The 20,399-nt window shown below is 44.1% G+C and overlaps 1 protein-coding gene across 3 annotated transcripts in view; it reads left to right on the top strand.

Moving 5' to 3' along the window:
- Nucleotides 1–20,399, top strand: part of STX17 (syntaxin 17) — a 252,011-nt gene that overhangs the window by 140,021 nt on the left and 91,591 nt on the right. For all 3 annotated transcript variants that reach the window (XM_073630647.1, XM_073630645.1, XM_073630646.1), the window contains one exon: nucleotides 12,431–12,638. In XM_073630647.1, the coding sequence (XP_073486748.1) occupies nucleotides 12,431–12,638 (208 nt within the window). The remainder of the gene's footprint in view (nucleotides 1–12,430; nucleotides 12,639–20,399) is intronic.

The following is a 20,399-nucleotide window of genomic DNA, read 5'->3' as shown; positions in this document are numbered from 1 at the left end:
ACCTCTGTTGCCAAACATTTCACAACTCTTTAACCACTTCAGCCTTGGAAGGATTTATCCCCTTAAAGTATTCAGACCCCCTTACATTTTTCACTCTTTGTTATATTGCAGCCATTTGCTAAAATCATTTAAGTTCATTTTTTTCCTCATTAATGTACACACAGCACCCCATATTGACAGAAAAACACAGAATTGTTGACATTTTTGAAGATTTATTAAAAAAGAAAAACTGAAATATCACATGGTCCTAAGTATTCAGATCCTTTGCTCAGTATTTAGTTTTGGGCATCCTCTGCCATCCCTCCTTACAGATCCTCTTCAGTTCTGTCAGGTTGGATGGTAAACGTTGGTGGACAGCCATTTTTAGGTCTCTCCAGAGATGCTCAATTGAGTTTAAGTCAGGGCTCTGGCTGGGCCATTCAAGAACAGTCACGGAGTTGTTGTGAAGCTACTCCTTCGTTATTTTAGCTGTGTGCTTAGGGTCATTGCCTTGTTGGAAGGTAAACCTAGTCTGAGGACCCAGTCTGAGGTCCTGAGCACTCTGGAGAAGGTTTTCGTCCAGGATATCCCTGTACTTGGCTGCATTCATCTTTCCCTCGATTGCAACCAGTCGTCCTGTCCCTGCAGCTGAAAAACACCCCCACAGCATGATGCTGCCACCACCATGCTTCACTGTTGGGACTGTATTGGACAGGTGATGAGCAGTGCCTGTTTTTCTCCAAACATACCGCTTAGAATAAAGGCCACAAAGTTCTATCTTGGTCTCATCAGACCAGAGAATCTTATTTCTCACCATCTTGGAGTCCTTCAGGTGTTTTTTAGCAAACTCCATGCGGGCTTCCGTCGGGCCACTCTGCCATAAATCCCCGACTGGTGGAGGGCTGCAGTGATGGTTGTCTTTCTACAACTTTCTCCCATCTCCCGACTGCATCTCTGGAGCTCAGCCACAGTGATCTTTGGGTTCTTCTTTACCTCTCCCACCAAGGCTCTTCTCCCCCGATAGCTCAGTTTGGCCAGACGGCCAGCTCTAGGAAGGGTTCTGGTCATCCCAAACGTCTTCCATTTAAGGATTATGGAGGCCACTGTGCTCTTAGGAACCTTAAGTGCAGCAGAAATTTTTTTATAACCTTGGCCAGATCTGTGCCTTGCCACAATTCTGTCTCTAAGCTCTTCTCTCAGTTCCTTTGACCTCATGATTCTCATTTGCTCTGACATGCACTGTGAGCTGTAAGGTCTTATATAGACAGGTGTGTGGCTTTCCTAATCAAGTCCAATCAGTATAATCAAACACAGCTGGACTCAAATGAAGGTGTAGAACCATCTCAAGGATGATCAGAATAAATGGACAGCACCTGAGTTAAATATATGAGTGTCACAGCAAAGGGTCTGAATACTTAGGACCATGTGATATTTCAGTTTTTCTTTTTTAATAAATCTGCAAAAATGTCAACAATTCTGTGTTTTTCTGTCAATATGGGGTGCTGTGTGTACATTAATGAGGAAAAAATGAACTTAAATGATTTTAGCAAATGGCTGCAATATAACAAAGAGTGAAAAATTTAAGAAGGTCTGAATACTTTCCGTCCAAACTGTATATGTGTGTGTGTGTGTGTGTGTGTATGTATATATATATATATATATATATATATATATATATATATATATATATATATAATTTTTTTTTTTCCTGTAAGCTATTTAACTGTTTGCCAATGGACTTCTGCTCTGTTTGTGTGCAAATAAATCAGATTAATTATTGTGATACTAAACGTTCTCCTGTGCACACTTTTCTTTCAAATTAGATGCTTGTAAATGCATTAGAAAAGCTTTAGTCAATATTTACCGGAGGCATCAGCTCGTTTTTTTTTTTTTCTTAATTACGAACAAAACAGCAAAGTAAATAAAATCCCTTCCTAGCCTTCCTCCTCTTATAGCTTTTCTATACAGGGCACTCTGATACCCCAATACTTTTCCTAATAACTGTAAATTCATGTTGACCTCTAGTCCCAAAATTGACAAAAGGGGTAGTTTTAATCGGATACAGGTCTTACAAATTATACATTGAAACAGTTAACTTCAAGTCTAAATGTGTAGACCAAATCAAATACCTCAAAATTTGTCTGCACAATGACAACTGAGTTTGTAGAAAGCATTTTAGGCAAATATATGCACAGACACTCTACATTTAGTCCATGCTTGTATAATTAGAAATGTTATCATTTTTATTGACACAAGCTCATTACCCGTGTTTACTATCGTGCTACACATATTAATAATGCCACTAAAAAGATTACAAGAATAAATATTGTGCTACAGAAACCTATCCTGTGTCTTGATGAAAATTTGTTGTGAATAAAAAAAAAATTAGTAGAAAACACTCTTGTTTTTAAGTCTGTTAAACTAATACTTAAAGTTTCACTTAATTTTGCAGCCAAGACATGTCCGATTGGTGTTTTGTAAAAGAGGCAAGCATAGAAAAAAATGTACAAATTAAAAAAAGTCTAGGCAGACAATTAGGATTACCGTAACTTGTGTACATACAAAAAGCTACACGCACTGTAGTATCCTTTGAATATAGTTTAGGAATTTTAGAGGGATCATGTTAAATTAAAACTAACTATGGTGTTAGCCATAAGTTTTGACATCATTTATTTATAGCTTTTTACAAATTGTTTATCATTATTTATCAAGTGTGCTCTTGATTATAGTATAGGGCAGGGATATGCAATTAGCGGACCTCCAGCTGTTGCAGAACTACAAGTCCCATGAGGCATAGCAAGACTCTGACAGCCACAAGCATGACACCCAGAGGCAGAGGCATGATGGGACTTGTAGTTTTGCAACAGCTGGAGGTCCGCTAATTGCATATCCTTGGTATAGGGTATTTAATTTGTATTTATTAATATAGTATCTAAAAATAAAAATATTATCTTTAAAACTTATATGGTTTTTGCTTTAAAAAAATGTATGTTGTTGAAGGGGTTATGGCATACATTTGTGTATTTCATCAGTACATGTAAATTGGTAAAACCTCCAGCTCTGCAGCTTTCATTTGCCCTCTTTTGATCCATCCCCCCTCCCTTTCTGGCAAACTCTCACCATGGAGAGACAGAGCTTGTCACATACCTTACAGCGGAGCCCGAAATTATGAGGGTGGCCTCTTGCACGGTTCCGGTCCAAGCACCCCTGGTGGTGGATACAGGGAGTGCGAGGGCAACGAAAGGGTGCAGGTGCCTGCAGGCAGGAGGCTAGAACTTGGAGATACAAGAACCTCTGCTGAGGAGATGTGGAAACTGATCACCAGACTTGTTCAGTGGGAGCCAGATCAGGATCAACTGCAGAATCAGGAACAGGCAGGAGTCGCCAACAGGCTGGCTGCGGGTTACCGAATCAGAAGGCAAAACCGTAGTCGGGAACAGGCAGAGGTTGGCAACAGACAAGCAGCAGGGTACAGAATCAGAAGGTAGAGCCGTAATCATAACTCCAAGCCAAGGTCAGTATTGCAGGTAGAGGCAGGTTCAGCAGGCAGGAAAGATCCAAGAGAATGGTCAGGAGATAGCTGGGTTTTTAGGAACAAGGTCAATCAGGCAGAGTAACAACAGGAACACCGGGACTAGCTGAAGACGATCCAGCACTGATGCTAGGCAGACTCTCTGTTTATATAGGGTGCTGTGTGCCAGGATTCGCGGCAGCGTGCGTGCATGCGCATTAGCGCCTTAGCACATTGGCGCATGTGCGTTAGCACTCGCTGGTGCGGGTTAGCATTTGCATGGAGGTGCCATTGTGCATGCCCACTCTGGATCTCATTTGTTTCTGGCTACGGTTCCGTGCATGCACATTGGCATTAGCGGAACGTGATTTGGCAGCTGCTGCACGGAGACGGGTGCTTGCTGTGTGAGTTCTCTGACATTGCCCCCTCCTTAGGGGCAGCCTCCGGATGCCCATTTGAGCCATCTTCTCTGGATGGGAACGATGAAAGGCCTGTATCAGTCTCTGAGCATGGAACTTGGTCTCAGGTTCGCAGTAATTTTCCTCCGGGCCAAAACCTCTCCGCTTGATCAGGTATTGGTTCTGCCCCTGTCGTTTCCTACTCCAAGATGGCTTCAATCTCAAACTCTTCTTCTCCATCCACCATTATAACTTCTGGGGGTCCCACTTCACGATCCGGAAAGGGATTCGCTACGTCAGGCTTCAGTTGCGAAGCATGAAACACAGGGTGGATCCTAAATGAGTCGGGAAGTTCGAGTTCAAATGCTACCGGATTAATCTTCCTCTTAACTGGGAAGGGTCCCAAGTATCTGAGTCCCAGTTTCCTGGAAGGACATGCCAGTTTCAGGTTTGCTGTTGAAAGCCACACACGGTCACCTGTCTTCAGGTCCCGTTCCCCCCTTCTTCTTTTATCAAAGAATCTTTTACTATTTTCCTGTGCCTTGGAGATGGTTTCTCTCAACACTTGATTGTTGGTAACAAGGAAGTTTAGTCTATCCTGGACAGCTGGCAAAGGAGAGTCCCGCACTAATGTTGGCAAAAAAGAGGGGTGGAACCCATAATTGGAGAAGAAGGGTGACTGGTCTTTGGTAGAGTGGGTGGAATTATTGAATGCAAATTCCGCCAGGGGCAGTAGTGAGGCCCAATCTTCCTGGGTGAAGGAGGAAAAACAACGTAGATACTGCTCCAATGTTTGGTTGGTATGTTCAGTCTGCCCGTTGGTCTGGGGGTGGTAGGCTGAGGAGAAACTGAGTTTGATACCCAGGGCTTCACAAAATGCTTTCCAAAACTTTGACGTGAATTGTACCCCACGATCAGAGACAATGTCACCAGGAATTCCGTGAAGTCTAACAATTTCTTTAATGAACACCCTGGCCGTCTCTGTTGGTGATGGAGTCCCCTTCATGGGGATAAAATGTGCCATCTTAGAAAGACGATCAACCACCACAAAGATGGACGAAAATCCTTCAGAAGGAGGAAGCTCAACAATGAAATCCATTACGATTTTATCCCATGGTTTTTCAGGGACGGGCAGCGGTCTTAGTAACTCCCAAGCCTTGTTTTTACTGTTCTTATTCTTAAGGCAGGTTAAACAAGAACTGATGTAATCCCTGCAATCCTTTGCTAGATTGGGCCACCAGAAATGTCTTTGAACTAAGTCCATAGTCTTGTTTCCCCCGAAATGACCCGCCAAAGGATAGTCATGGCAGACCTGTAGGATGGTAGTGCGCAGGTCCTGTGGTACAAATATTTTATTTCCCTGCCAGTAAAGCCCATCTCTTTCTTGTAGGTTCCTGCCTGGAGGTAAGGAAGTTCTCAGGGATGCCTGATGGATCTGTGATACAAAATCGGATTGGGTTAACAGAAAATTTCCGGCTTGCAGGATAGTATCTGGAGGGGATGAAACTTCAGTCTCTGTGAACATGCGGGATAACGCATCGGGTTTGACATTTTTGGACCCTGGCCGGTAAGTGATATGAAAGTTAAAGCGTGAAAAAAAAAAAAAGAGCCCATCTTGCTTGTCTGGGTCTGAGGCATTTGGCAGTTCTGAGATATTCTAAAAGAGGTACCGCCACTCCTGCAAGACTGATTTTATCGCCAACAGTTCTCTGTCCCCCACATCGTAATTCCTCTCCGATAACCCTAGTTTTTTGGAGAAGAAAGCCACGGGATACATTAAAGACTTAGGTCCTTGACGCCAGGATGGCCCCTACAGCACTTTCAGAAGCATCCACCTCCAGGATGTACCGCAAAGCAGGATCAGGATGCTTTAATACTGGAGCAGAGGTAAATAGTCCTTTTAGCCTGTCGAAAGCAACTTGAGCTGCCTCAGTCCATTGGAAACGGTTTTGTTTCTTTGAGTTGTGTAATAGGTGCTTTGATACCAGAAAAAATTTTGATACATTTTCTGTAGAAATTGGAAAATCTGATAAAACGTTGTACCCCTTTCTTGTCGGTTGGAGGTGGCCAGGACATTATAGCCGAGACCTTCTGGGGGTCCATTGCCACACCCCCAGTTGATATTACCAAGCCGAGAAAGTGAATGGTCTGACGTTCAAATTCACATTTCTCGGCTTTAGCGTACAATCCGTTCTGTCTCAGTCTGTGGAGAACTTGCTTCACATGGCTACGTTGTAATTCTAGAGAAATTGAAAATATTAGAATGTCATCCATATAAACAATCATGAATAAGTCTAGGAAGTCCCTGAAGATGTTATTAACAAAATGTTGAAAAGTGGCCGGTGCGTTACAAAGTCCGAATGGCATAACACATTCAAAGTGACCAAAACGTGTCCGAAAAGCCGTCTTCCATTCATCCCCCTCACGGATTCTGATTAAGTTATAGGCACTTCATAAGTCTAGTTTTGTAAATATTTTTGCAGAACGGAGTCTCTGAAAAAGCTCTGGGATTAGAGGAAGAGGATAGCGATTTTTGACTGTTATTCAATTCCCTGTAATCTACGCATGGGTGGAGGGAATGATCTTTTTTCTCGACGAAAAACATTCCTGCGCCAGCTGGAGAAGAGAAGTGTCGGATGAACCCTTTCCTGAGATTCTCGTTGATGGATTCTTTAAGGACCAGGAGCTCAGGCTCTGAAAGAGGGAAGATCCTTACAAAAGGGATTTCTGCCCCAGGCAACAGTTCAATCGGGCAATCATAAACCCGGTGAGGGGGAAGGGTATCTGCCTTCTGTTTGTCGAACACGTCCAGGAAGTCATGGTATACAGATGGGACGAGTTTCCGGGTTTCAGATACAGATTTCAAGCAGCCAATGACTGGAACTACATGATGGGAAGACTTGAGACAGTTCTGGAGACAGGAGGACTGGAAGATCACCTGGCCAGTAACCCAATTAATTTGGGGCTTATGGGCTTGCAGCCAGGGCATTCCCAGAATTATCGGGAATAATGGGGAGGAGATGACATCAAGACATAACAGTTCTTGGTGATCTGGCAAAATGTCCACGGACAAAGGTTGTGTTTCATGGGTAATAGGTCCCGATTTGATGCCTGACAAATCAGCTGGCTGTATGGAGAGTCGCTGCTGTTTGGGTTGAAGAGGAATGTTGTGCTGCTGGACGAAGGCATGGTCGATGAAGCAGCTGCAGGCGCCTGAGTCTATTATAGCCTGGACCCGGATTGCCCCTTTTGGAAGCTGTAGCGAGACAGGAACAGCAATGTGACAATGGTGACAATGGTGAGCGAAGCAGGCCTATCTGCATTGGCTCCGAGGCTTCAGAAGTGGCGGTAGGTAGTGGGGAAGCAGGAACAGATGGACTGCTAGGTTCTTTGGGCAGCATCGACGTGGGACGAAATTGGCTGGTTCTCTCAGATCTTTGTTCCCTTAAGCGGCGATCAATCTGGATTAGGGCTGGGGAAAAAATCGATTTAAATCTTGAATCGAGTTGAGAGGTCAAAATGATTCAAAATTTAAGCAAATCGATTTTTTTAGATTTTTTTTTTTTTCCCACCGTGCACGGCTTCGGCCTAGTCCTCAGGACCGGTGCGGTGTCCAAAAAAAAACACTATTCGAATCGTGAATCGAGTTTTTTTTTTAAGAAAATCGAAGATTTTTTTTTTTTAAGAAAATCTCCCAGCCCTAATCTGGATGGATAATTGGATCAAATTCTCCAAAGAACTGGGGACCCCAACTCGAGCCAGCTTATCCTTAAGTGCTTCAGAGAGTCCTAGACGGAACTGGTAGCAAGCAGAGAGCAGCATCATTCCATTGTGTATCAGAACTCCACCGCATAAAGTCAGTTACATAGTTCTCCACCGGCCTGCGACCCTGCTGGAGGGCATAAAGGCTGGCTTCCGCCGTTGTGGTACGCTGGGGGTCATCGTACAACTTAGCCATTTCATCCAGGAAAGAGTCCATAGAAATCAAAAGAGGGCTGGCTTGTTCCATCAAGCGGTGAGCCCATGTTTGGGGTTCACCTTGGAGCAGTGAGACGATGAACCCCACTTTAGTGCTTTCCAAAGAGAAGGTACGTGGTTGTAGCAGGAAGTATAACTGGCACGCATTTTTGAAGGCACGAAACTTGTTGCGATCCCTCGAGAATCTCTCAGGAGTAGGAAACAGATTCTGGAGGTGGCACCACTACTGTGGGGACCGATGCTTATGCTGCAGGAACGGAGGGCAAAGGTGCCGTGGCTGTCAGATGTGCTGAGGTGCCTGGAGATAGCGACTCTAATCTTTGTTCAAGTTGACGATAGCCATCTTGTAGGCCCTGGACTGCCTGGGTAAGGGCTGCGATCTGTTGGCACAGTGCTTCCATTGGTGAGGCCCCCCTTTCGGGCTCCATGTGGCTGGATCGTACTGTCACGTACCTTACAGCGGAGCCCGAAATGAGGGTGGCCTCTTGCACGGTTCCGGTCCAAGCACCCCTGGTGGTGGGTACAGGGAGTGCGAGGGCAACGAAAGGGTGCAGGTGCCTGCAGGCAGGAGGCTGGAACTTGGAGATACAGGAACCTCTGCTGAGGAGATGTGGAAACTGATCACCAGACTTGTTCAGCGGGAGCCAGATCAGGATCAACTGCAGAATCGGGAACAGGCAGGAGTCGCCAACAGGCTGGCAGCGGGGCACCGAATCAGAAGGCAAAACCGTAGTCAGGAACAGGCAGAGGTTGGCAACAGACGGGCAGCGGGGTACAGAATCAGAAGGCAGAGCCGTAATCCTAAGTCCAAGCCAAGGTCAGTATTGCAGGTAGAGGCAGGTTCAGCAGGCAGGGAAGATCCAAGAGAATGGTCAGGAGATAGCCGGGTTTTCAGGAACAGGGTCAATCAGGCAGAGTAACAACAGGAACACAGGGACAAGCTGAAGACGATCCAGCACTGATGCTAGGCAGACTCTCTGTTTATATAGAGTGCTGTGTGCCAGGATTTGCTGCAGCGTATGTGCATGTGCATCAGCGCCTTAGCACAAGTGCACGTTAGCACATTAGTGCGTTGGCAGTTGCTGGTGCGCGTTAGCGCGTGCGCATGGAGGTGCCATTGTGCATGCCCACTCTGGATCTCATTTGTCTCTGGCTACGTCGGAACGAGGGTTGGCAGCTGCTGCATGGAGACGTGTGCTTGCTGTGTGAGTTCTCTGACAGAGCTGTGCATGATGTCATAAGCCTAGACTTTTTACCAAACGGAAAAAAAAATGTTTTACTATCCAAAGTTAACAATGGGGCAGAAGATTTAATAGATGATCTAGAAAACGTAAAAATGTAAAAAATGAAAAAACGACTGAAGGTCTGCTTTATGTATGGTAGCTAACCCATGCCTGCGAAAGGATTAACTAATTGCGAACTTTGAGCGTGCTACACACGCCCAAAAAAAGTGTCGTCATTGTACTCCGGGTGTGTAGCATATCCAGTCTCTCTGTTAATCAAAGCCAGTGTTCTATCGTGAAATGCCCTCTGTCGAAAAAAGCCCTTCCGATGGGTCTGTGCATGCGCAGTACGCAACGTTACTCCAGCTGATATGCCGATCAGCTGGCGTGATGTCAACACGGCGGATGTGCAAATCGGAGGCAGTATCCGACGATCTGCTAAGCGCCTTGAATTGTCAGATTCTGCCTTGCTGTTGTGGGTGTGTTGAAGGGCGGGTTTTGTCTGTGTTTTAACTGTGGAATGGCGACAATCTATGCTACTTAAAAATCTCTATAGGTGACACTTTAAAAGCCTTTACAGGTTACCGGTTTAGAGTTACACAGAGGTCTGGCACTAGAATTATTGCTCTCATTCTGACGATCTCAGTGATACCTCATATGTGTGGTGCAATCAGCGTTTACATATGCGTGCGGGACTGACGTGTGCGTTTACATTTGCACTGAGGGAGGGGGGGGGCACTTTATTTATTTTAATTTAAGTTTATTACATTTCTTTTTTTTTTTTTACACTGTCTCTTGAATTTTGTTTGTTTGTATTTTATTTAATCAACTTCATTACTAGGGATGAACAACATCCCCTGTGATAGCATAGGAAGTGACTGGTACTCTTTACTGTGTGATCTGGGGTCTTTTAGACCCCAGGTCTCTTTACCCTCAAAAGCATCCGATCAAACTGAGATGGGTAATGGCTTGTAAACAGCAAACCGAAACCAGAAGTGACAAAATCACTTCTGGTTTTCTAGATCTTAGAGTTGATCGGATGAGAACTTACATTCCTTACCTCATCTCTATGGTCAGCAGGTAGAATCAGGGGAAGGGGAGAGCTCAGGAAAGCTGGGAAAGGCAATGTGGGAACCACATTTTGCCACATGTAAAAGCGATCCAGTGGCTATTTGATTTGTTTTGTTTTTTTTTTTGTTTTGCTTGTTAATATTTGTACACCCTTAACACATATTGGCAGCACAGTGACTAAGTGGTTAGCACTTCCGCCTAGCAGCATTAGGGTCGTCGGTTCAAATCCCAACCACGGCACTACATGCAACATACATATCTGTATTCCCTGAGGACTTGTGCTCACAAGACGCATTGGCTATGGCTTGTTTTAAATGAACACTGCTTAAAAACAAAAAGTGTGTTTTATTTAGTTTTGCTACGGTTTATTGTCTAAAGATTGCTAAAAAAAAATCAATGTTGCAAGAAAATATCACATAAAAAAAGCCTTGTTTGGCGATAGCTTTGTCATTATGATAACTAATTTATAAACATTTCTCTGGTCCATAGGGGGCAAACAGGTGTAAGAGTCTAAGTGGTTAACATGCATCTAAAGCCAAGACTTTTATATTTAGTCATGAATAGAGTAAGGAATGGTTAGAACCCCTGTCCTGTATCCTTGCTCAGGAAATTTGTCTTGGTGACCATCGGTACAGGGAGTGAACATAAGGTAAAATTCTAAAATCTGAAAAATGTAAAGTAATGCATTTTGGGGGTGGGGGGTACAAATATGAATTAAAGTTCCTTGCTAGGGTTGAACCTGACGGGTCCCCATAAAAATATGAATTAAAATTCCTTGCTAGGGTTGAACCTCTGGTTGTCCTAGTCGATCATGGGCTCAGCAATAGCATGCTGCAAAAAGCAAAGCTACCTGACTATTAGGATGCATTAAAGAAAAAAGTTACGTATTCAGGATTTAAGACTATTTAATAATTTGCACGCTTTACAAAACTCTGGTTCAACCATATCTTGAGTATGCCATCCAGTTCTGGTCACCAGTGTTCAGGAAGGATGTGCTGGAACTGGAGAGAGTTCAGAGAAGAACAACAAAGCTAATAAGGAGGCCTGAGGACCTCCGTTATAAGAAACTACTGCAAACATTGAACGTATCCTCCCTGGAAAGGAGATGCTTAAGAGGAGATATGATCTTAAAATATCTACGTAAATGGTGATTCTAATATAGGGAGAAAATTATTCAGTCTGAGGTAATTTTAGAAGACATGTGGCCACAATGAAGCTGGATGAGAAGCGGTTTAACCCTAAATTGCAGAAGGGGTTCTTTACTGTTAAGAGTGGAACTCCCTTCCTCAGTTTGTGTTGTCAGCGGAGAGTGTCGATAATTTGAAAAAACTTTTAGATGGACATCTTAACGAATGCAATGTACAGGGATATGGGAAATAGTAGTGACATAAAAACACACGTTGAACTGGATGGGACTGGTGTCTTTATTCAACCTTACCAAATATGTACTATGAACAGTTTGTTTGCCTTTAGTAAAACAACACAATAAGGTCTAGCAGCCACTGCTACCCTTGCTCTTGTTGACTATTATACTATACTAATGCTATTAGCTTGGCTGTCTTATTGTTTTTTCGCACTAATACATGCAGTATCATGAACTGAAAATGAATACCTTTTATTGTTGGAAAAAACAATTGCTCCAAATTATGATCTCTGTAAGGATTTTAGAAAGCTTTACTTAAAGGATAAGTTCACCTTTCTAAAAAAATATAAATGCACATTTTTTTTATAGGTGAAAAAAAATGTGCATTAATTATTTTTTTTAATTGGGAGCCTGGAAAGCATTGCACCCACAGTCAGCAGATCATGGGTGTTATGCAGGGTTCTTACAGGCTGTGTATAAGCTGTTTGGCCATACATCGTACAGCCAAGCAGTTACACATTAACAGGAAGCATCAATGAACTACCACGGTGCTCAACAGGACCGTGGTAGTTGTTTGAGAACTACAAGCCCACAGCTGCAAAGGCTGCCGGATCTTGTAGTTTTCAATTTACAAAACTCTGTAAATGAGTGGTACAGCCAGGCGGGCAGAGCCCCGCACGGTTGCGTTCTCTGCAGATTCTGACAGAGAACAGAGAAGAAATGCCGCTTGTGACATCAGGGAGCCGAGGAGGTGCGGAGGCCAGTCGATTTGTAACATGGGTGTAACATGTTACAAAAGGTTATCCTTTAAAATTCTGAATATAGATGTATGGTTTCCATTCTATTATTTGCACGTAAATTGTACCCAAGATAAAAACTGACTAAATGTGTTTGATTTTTCTTATAGCAACTCCGCGCCAACATCAGAGAGATGGAATCTCTTTTTCTTAAAGTGAGAAATGAGGATATCCAGACCTTAACAACAGTATTGCAACCAGTAAAAAAATTGGCTTTAGATTCAATAACTAATTTTTTGAAACTTCACTCAAATTCAGAAGAGAATCTACTCATAACTGAGGAAAATTTCTCTGAAGAGCAGAATTGCATTTCTAAAGGTAAAAGATTTACTTACTGTCATTCAGACTAAGTAAGATATCTCTGGGGAAATCTTAAGGCTTTAAAGTTGAACTACTTTATTAGTTAAAAGGGTGAAAAGTTTGTGCTTATGCTCACAGATTGCATAAAAAATGCAACTTGGAGGAGCTCTTAGTGGACTGATGTCCCAGTTTTGTTAATTACTTTGAAAACTCCTGCATTTGTCACCAAAGAGAAATCCTCAAGGGTCATCTCGCTTCACTGCCTAGGATGACTCCCCTGAAAAAAAATCAAGAAAAAGTGTGGACAACTAATGCAGGCTGAAAACCCATTTATTTGCTTTACTAAAATGCAATTTACCAGGTGTCTGCCTCACAAGTCTATCTTATTTTAGTAATAAATACACAATTGTATATTTTAACCACTTGAGCTCCCACACCTGTATACATCTTACGAACCAAATCAATTGTTAAAATTCAGCTATGGTCCTATTGGTGGTTTGCAATAACCTTTTTATTGTTTGTGTTGCACAAATAATGCAATATATAATGTTTTGTAGGGAAAGTTTATATTGTTTTCTAAAAATAATTTTCTCTATCGTCCATTGAGGGATGCCTGAATTCAAAAAGAGTTGGATTATGCTGCCATCTACAGGAGATTGGGTCACTGAAAAAGTTGTAAGCCATCCCCCATATAACAAGTGCTCTTTTTAGCTCTACTGAAACAAATGAATTTTTTTCTCTCTCCTCCTTTCTCTTTACGGAATTTTTTTCCTCTGTGACTTCAATCAGGATTCCTTGCCACATTGCCAGTTGAACTGGTCTCTGTATAGCAGCTTTACAGATCAGTGTTTCCTCGTTTATTAGATTATGACCTTTGGACATTGGACTCTGAATTGTAGTCTTTCCAGACCAGAGAGTACTGTGTGTGTTAGCCAAGGAACAATTTCCTGGTCCAGATCTGTAGCAGTGTCCCAAGTGTGATCCTGTCTCTAAAGGCTCACTTAGCGAATAAGGCCAGTCGGGCTGTAGTACCAGAAGCTACCTTGCCATTTGCAGTGCTGGATAACCTTTAAAATTTCCTGCTACTAGTGGTTTTTACCGCTGTATAGGTTAAGACTGAGGGATAGAGCGTTAATGTCATCTGCAGGTGTAGGTGACAAGTGTCCATCCTCACTGCCTTGCTCAGTTGTATCAGTATAGCAAGTGGCTACACACTGAGGACATTGATCTTGGGAGAAAACTTTTATTCCAGGTTTGTAATCCAGTAGTACCTGACCATAGCAAAAAGGTCCCAGACACTGCACACCTAGCAAAGACATCAGTAAACAGGTAAAGGCAGCCTCAGCCAGCTTCATCCAAAGCTACGTCCCAATGCATTTCACTCTGCTCACGGGGCTTAGTCATGGAGGTGGGCAGTGGGAAATGCATTAGGGGCATGGCTTTGGATGAAGCTGGTTGAGGCTGCTTTTACCTGTTTACAAATGGCTTTGCTCGGTGCTCGATGTCTGGGACTATTCTCTATGCATAACCACAATATGTGAGGAGTTAGACGAACTCCTGCCCAGCCAGCACCTATTGCAGGACACACCGAATGGACGCACAGGAGCTCAAGTGGAGACCCTAAGTTTTATGAGGTTACAGTCCCCGATCAGAGCCACATCCCTGTGATGCATTTCGCCTGATTGAATTTCATCATAGAGATGGGGCAGCGAGGGAAAAGGAACATTTATACAATGGAATAAAATGGAGTACAACTAAAAACAACATACAGAAGCATTGGTTAGTACTTATTACTTAACAAAAGTAAAGCCTGTATACCGACACATGACATAATGTAGAAACGCATAAATATAAACCAGCCCATCAGATACAGAAGATGCAAAAAAATATATATAAGAAATCCTAAAAATGGCAGGATGACAGAATGGTAAGTATTCATCTTTATGGTGTACCTATTAAGATCTTGGGGCGGTGAAAATTCCTAATTATGTAAATGTTCTTCCAAGCAGTCTCTAAAAACACAGTATTGGAAAGCAGTGTTATAGAGACAATATTCCAAAGATTACAATATCCTACAACAAGGTATGCAAAAATAATAAACAAAAATAATAAGGTATATAAAAAATGTATCAAAATGATAAAACAAAAATCCAAATGCCCCCTACCCTAATAAAAGCAGAGACACTCACATGCCCATCCATAGGATTATAGAATAATAATATAAAGAATATAACATTGTAACATTTATTGACATTTATTTTACATCACAGCGCAATGGAAGGGCAAGCACATGCGGCCACAGCACAATGTAGACAGTGATTAACGAGGCGCTTCTTCCTTTAAAAAATAAAACTAAAAAATCAACAGCTATAGCAGGGGCCTTCATTCTAGTCGTACAGTACAGGGCACAGGCTGTATATTCATTAATTCCTAGGATGCTACCTTAGGATGATTGGACACTGACAAAATCTTTGCTGGACCTGCCCCTTAGGCATACTCCTATATTTAAACAATACAAAAAGGTGCGCTCAGCTGCAAATAGGTGAAATAAAAAAACTGCTGCAATCAAACTCCTTGAATAGTGAGGAGAAAAAAATGTTGTAAAATAAATAAGATGTGCTGTTTTTGACTGGGATATTATCCTAAAAATTGGGTAACAGATGCAACAACAATGTGCAACAAGCTGTCAGAAACCATGAAATCAGACCGAGACGTACAGTTAAATCACACTTGTTTAATAATAAAAATAATAAGAACAAACGTAGTCAAAACATAGCCAGAGTTCGGGAACTGGAACGGATTGTCAGACAAGCCAAACGTCAGGGAGTCTTTTAACAGGAATGCAGGAAAGCATCTCTGTGATGTTGACTAAGGCAAAGGCAGAGATCATCTGGGCTGGACGGTTTAAGTAGGCAGGACTGGCGAGCAGGATATCATCAACAGCTGAGTACCCCCTTCTCAACAACCCCTCCCCCTCGGAGGACCACCAGGCTTGAGGGGAAAATGTCTATGGAAATCACGGAGGAGGGCAGGGGCATGTACGTCTGAGGATGAGACCCAAGAGCGTCCCTCCAGACCGTACCCCTTCCAATGCACCAGGTACTGTATGTGCCCACGGAACCTACGGGAGTCAACAATGGACTGTACTTCATACTCCTCATGGTTCTCAACCTGTACAGGGTGAGGACGTAGCACCGGGGTGGTAAAGCGGTTGCAGACCAAAGGTTTTAATAAGGAGACATGAAATGCATTCGAAATACGCATGTTAGAAGGAAGGTCTAATGCGTACGCCACTGGGTTCATCCTGCGAAGAATGCGGAAAGGCCCAATAAACCGAGGTGGGAACTTCAGTGAGGGAACACGGAGGTTGCGAGATGATAGCCAGACCCTGTCCCCAACTTGGTAGGAAGGTGAGGCAGGCATCTGTGGTCAGCGTGGAGTCTGTACCTATTATTAGAATGTCATAAAGCCTCCTGGACTTGTGCCGAAGTAGAACGAAAACCACGGAGATGCTCCTCTAACACAGGAATACTCTGCAGAAAAAAATGAGTCGGGCAACATGGAAGGTTGGAAACCATAGTTCGCCGTAAACGGGGACAATCGGGAAGCAGAATTCAAGGCACTGTTGTGAGCAAACTCTGCCCACAGTAATAGGACTGACCAGTTGTTATGATGGACAGAAATATAGCAATGTAGGAATTGCTCCAAGGACTGATTGGCTCGTTCTGCGGCCCCATTAGACTGTGGGTGATACGCAGAGGAAAAAGCAAGCTGAATTCCCAACTGTGCACAAAAGGCTCGCCAGAACGGGACACAAACTGACTACCCCTGTCTGAGACAATCACCTTGGGTAGCCTATGTAAGCGAAAGATCTCCTGAGAAAAAATGGAAGCCAGTTCCTTAGAAATGGGCAACTTCTTAAGTGGAATACAATGAGACATTTTTGAGAACCAGTCAACCACCATAAGGATAACTGTGTTGCCCTGGAAGTTGGGTAACTCCAGAATAAAATACATAGACAGGTGGGTCCAAGGCCTCTCACCATTGGGTATGGGTTGTAGGAGGCCCACTGGAAGATGTTGTGGAGTCTTACTCTGAGCACACATGGAACAGGCAGCTACGAAGGCGGTTACATCAGCACGTAGACTAGGCCACCAGAATTGTTGGGAAATGGCCCAAAAGAGTTGATTCTTCCCAGGGTGGCCAGCAGACTTGGGAGAATGGTAAGTCTAGAGCACGGCAGTACGGAGACTCTCTGGGACAAAGCAGCGTTCACAAGGTTTCTCAGGAGGAGCATGGACCTGAGCAGCAAGAATTTTGTCACCCAAAGGAGAAGTAAGACTGGTGCGAACCGTAGCCAAAATACGATTGGGAGGAATCACAGGAACTGGAACCGACTCCATCTTTGAAGTGGAGGAAAATTGTCGTGACAAGGCGTCAGCGCCTACATTCTTAGTACTCATTCTAAGAATGAGACAGTGTAATTGAAACTTGACAAGAAAAGAGCCCATCGTGCTCTTTTGGGAGAGAGGCGTTTAGCCTCTGACAAGAACGTGAGATTCTTATGGTCAGTAAGAATGAGAACCAGCACAGTGGTACCTTCGAGGAGATGTCTCCATTCTTTCAGGGCTAAACTGATCGCCAACAGCTCTCTGTCACCAATCTCGTAATTGTACTCCGCAGGTGACAATTTCTTGGAAAAGTAGCCACAAGGATGTAAAGTGCTCTGAGGTAGAACGTTGAGACAGAAGGGCGCCAACTCCAGTATCAACCTCAAGGATAAAAGGTAACGTAGGATCAGGATGTGCCAACACAGGAACAGAAACAAAGGCAGCCTTGAGACTCTCAAAGGCCTTAACAGACTCCGGCAAACCAACTCTGTGGGCTACCGTCCTTTCTGGTCATATCAGTCAGGGGCTTGACCAGAGATGAGAAGTTACGAATAAACTTCCGATAATAGTTGGCAAAGACCAGGAAACACTGCAGAGGACGTAAACCCAGGGGTCGGGGCCACTGTAGGACTGCAGAAAATTTCTCTGGGTCCATCGAAAAACCAGCAGTGGAAAGGACATAACCCAGGAATTTAACCTGTTCATGATGGAACTCGCACTTCTCCAATTTACAATAGAGATTGCTCTCTCTTAGTTTCTGAAGCACACGGCAGACATCTGTGTGCTGGCTCTCCAGGGACTTGGAAAATGAGGATATCATCGAGAGAGACCACCACACACAACTGCAACAAATCTCGGAGGACATCGTTAATGAATTCCTGGAAAACTGCCAGGGAGTTACAAAGGTATTCATATTGGCCTGTTCTGGTATTAAACGCAGTTTTCCACTCGTCGCCCTCCTTAATCCTCACAAGGTTGTATGCCCCTCTCAAGTCAAGCTCCGTGAAAACCGTTGCTCCCTTGAGGCGAATAACTCCGTAATCAACGGAATCGCATAGGCATTCTTAATCGTGAAACACGTGAGAGCCCTATAATCAATACAAGGTCTCAGTTCACCATTCTTCTTCTTCTTCACGAAGAAGAAACCAGCACCAGCAGGGGATGAGGATTTGCGTATGAAACCTCGAGAAAGTGCGTCTGCAACATACTCCTCCATGGCCTTATCCTCCATGGCCTTATCCTCCAAGACCGACAAAGGGTAAACCCGGCCACGAGGGGGTATGGCACCAGGTCGAAGGTAAATTGCGCAATCATACGGCCGATGTGGAGGCAAACTATCGGCTTGATCTTTGTCAAAGACATCGCTAAAATCGCAGTACTCCTCCGGCAGGGAGGAGAGTGAAGAGGTGCACAGGACCTTGACTACCTTCTGGAAGCATGTCTTACTGCATTGTGGCGACCAGGAGAGAACCTCAGCACGGAGCCAATCAAAAGAGGGGTTGTGCCTCTGTAACCAAGGATAACCAATAACCAACGGAAACTTAGGTGAGGAAATAACTTGGAATTAGATTATCTCATTGTGAAGAGCCCCTACGGCCATGGACAACCAAACCATATCATGAGTCACATGGGCAGGCTGTAGGGGTCTCCCGTCAAGAGCCTCAATGGCAAGTGGAGTGTCATGCGGCTGCAGCAGAATTGAGTGCTTCGATACAATGGCAGCATCAATGAGCAGGCCTGCAGCCCCAGAGTCGATTAGAGCCTGTATCTAGACGGACGAGTCAGCCCAAGAAAGGGTGACTAAAACCAGGGGCTTATCCTTCTGGATAACTGGGGACGAAACAACGCCACCTAAGGTCTGTCCGTGACAGGACCTCAAGGTTTGGGCGTTCCCTGGACGGGTAGGACAAGACTTCAAAAAGTGACCTGCCTGGCCACAATAAAGGCACAATCTCTCTCTCCTCCTAAAGGTTCTCTCATCTGCAGAGAGACGCGTGAATCCCAAGTGCATGGGTTCATCTTCACTGACCGACTCGGTACCAGGAGGCATAAGAGGTGAGGGAGGCATGGGTGGGACTGCAAAGCTTGGAGGCAAACGTAAAGGAGGCTCCTTAAAAGAAAGTCTTTCTCTGAGTCTGGAGTCAATGAGGATGGCAAACGTGATCAACTTCTCCAGCTCAGTGCTCGGGCTGCTATCTCATCCTTGACGGAATCCGAAAGACCATGAGAAAAAGCAGCCACGAGGGCTTCATTGTTCCAAGCAACCTCAGCTACCAGAGTACGTCGTAGTTAGAAGCAGTTCTCGTACTCTGATGGACATGAGGCACTTGGCAGCAGAAGCCGAGCATGCGGGAACACCAAATACCCTTTTAAAGGAGGCCACAAACTCAGGGTAACTCAAGACAATAGGTTTTTGCATTTCCCATAGACGGTTTGCCCTGGCCAAGGCTCTCTCAGAAAGCAAAGATATCACGAAACCTACTTTGCTTCTGTCCATGGAAAACGCCTGGGGCAGCATCTCAAATTATATCTCAACCTGATTGAGAAACCCTCTGCATTGAACTGGGTCACCCCCAAATCGCTGGGGAAGCGGAGCGGAACCAGACATACCTCTTATAGAGGTAATACTCAAGGCAGGTGCCTGCACAGAGACTGGCAAATCAGCAGGGACAGCCTACAACTCAGGTTGTACCGGAGCAGCCACAGTGGTATTCCAGGTGAGCCGTGCGACTCGGGAGCGATTTGTAACGCCATGGCAAACTGATCCATGCAGTGATCTTGCTCATCCAATCTGGAAAAAATATTATCAACAAGTGGATTGACTGTATCTTCTGAGTTCATGGCCTTCGCCTACTGTCAGAAACCATGAAATCAGACCGAGACAGATGTACAGTTAAATCACACTTGTTTAATAATAAAAATACATAGAACAAACGTAGTCAAAACACAGCCAGAGTTCAGGAACTGGAATGGATAGTCAGACAAGCCAAACATCAGGGAGCCAGAGATGAGCGTAGTAAAACAAGCAGGAGCTTTAGCCAGAAGGGATTTCAGCCAAGCAAATCTTTTAACAGGAATGCAGGAGAGCATCTCTGTGATGTTGAGTAAGGCGAAGGCAGAGATCCTCTGGGCTGGATGGCTTAAGTAGGCAGGACTGATGAGCAGGATATCATCAACAGCTGAGTACCTGTGGAGAGATAGGAGCTGCAATTAGCTGACAGCTGAGCGGCCAGTTCAGAGAAGGAAGGGCTGAGCCCAGCCCGACACAAGCAAAATCAAACAATAGTAAATGTTTAAATGGCAAAGTTAAGATAAGTGAAACTCTTGTTGCCTAGAATGGCGTATTAAGTAAATTACATCAAAAATTCTTTTTTGGGTTAATAGCCAC

This window comes from Aquarana catesbeiana, linkage group LG05, assembly GCF_042186555.1.
Source record: "Aquarana catesbeiana isolate 2022-GZ linkage group LG05, ASM4218655v1, whole genome shotgun sequence".
Classification (NCBI taxonomy): Eukaryota; Metazoa; Chordata; class Amphibia; order Anura; family Ranidae; genus Aquarana; species Aquarana catesbeiana.
This window is presented reverse-complemented; position numbering and strand designations above follow the sequence as displayed.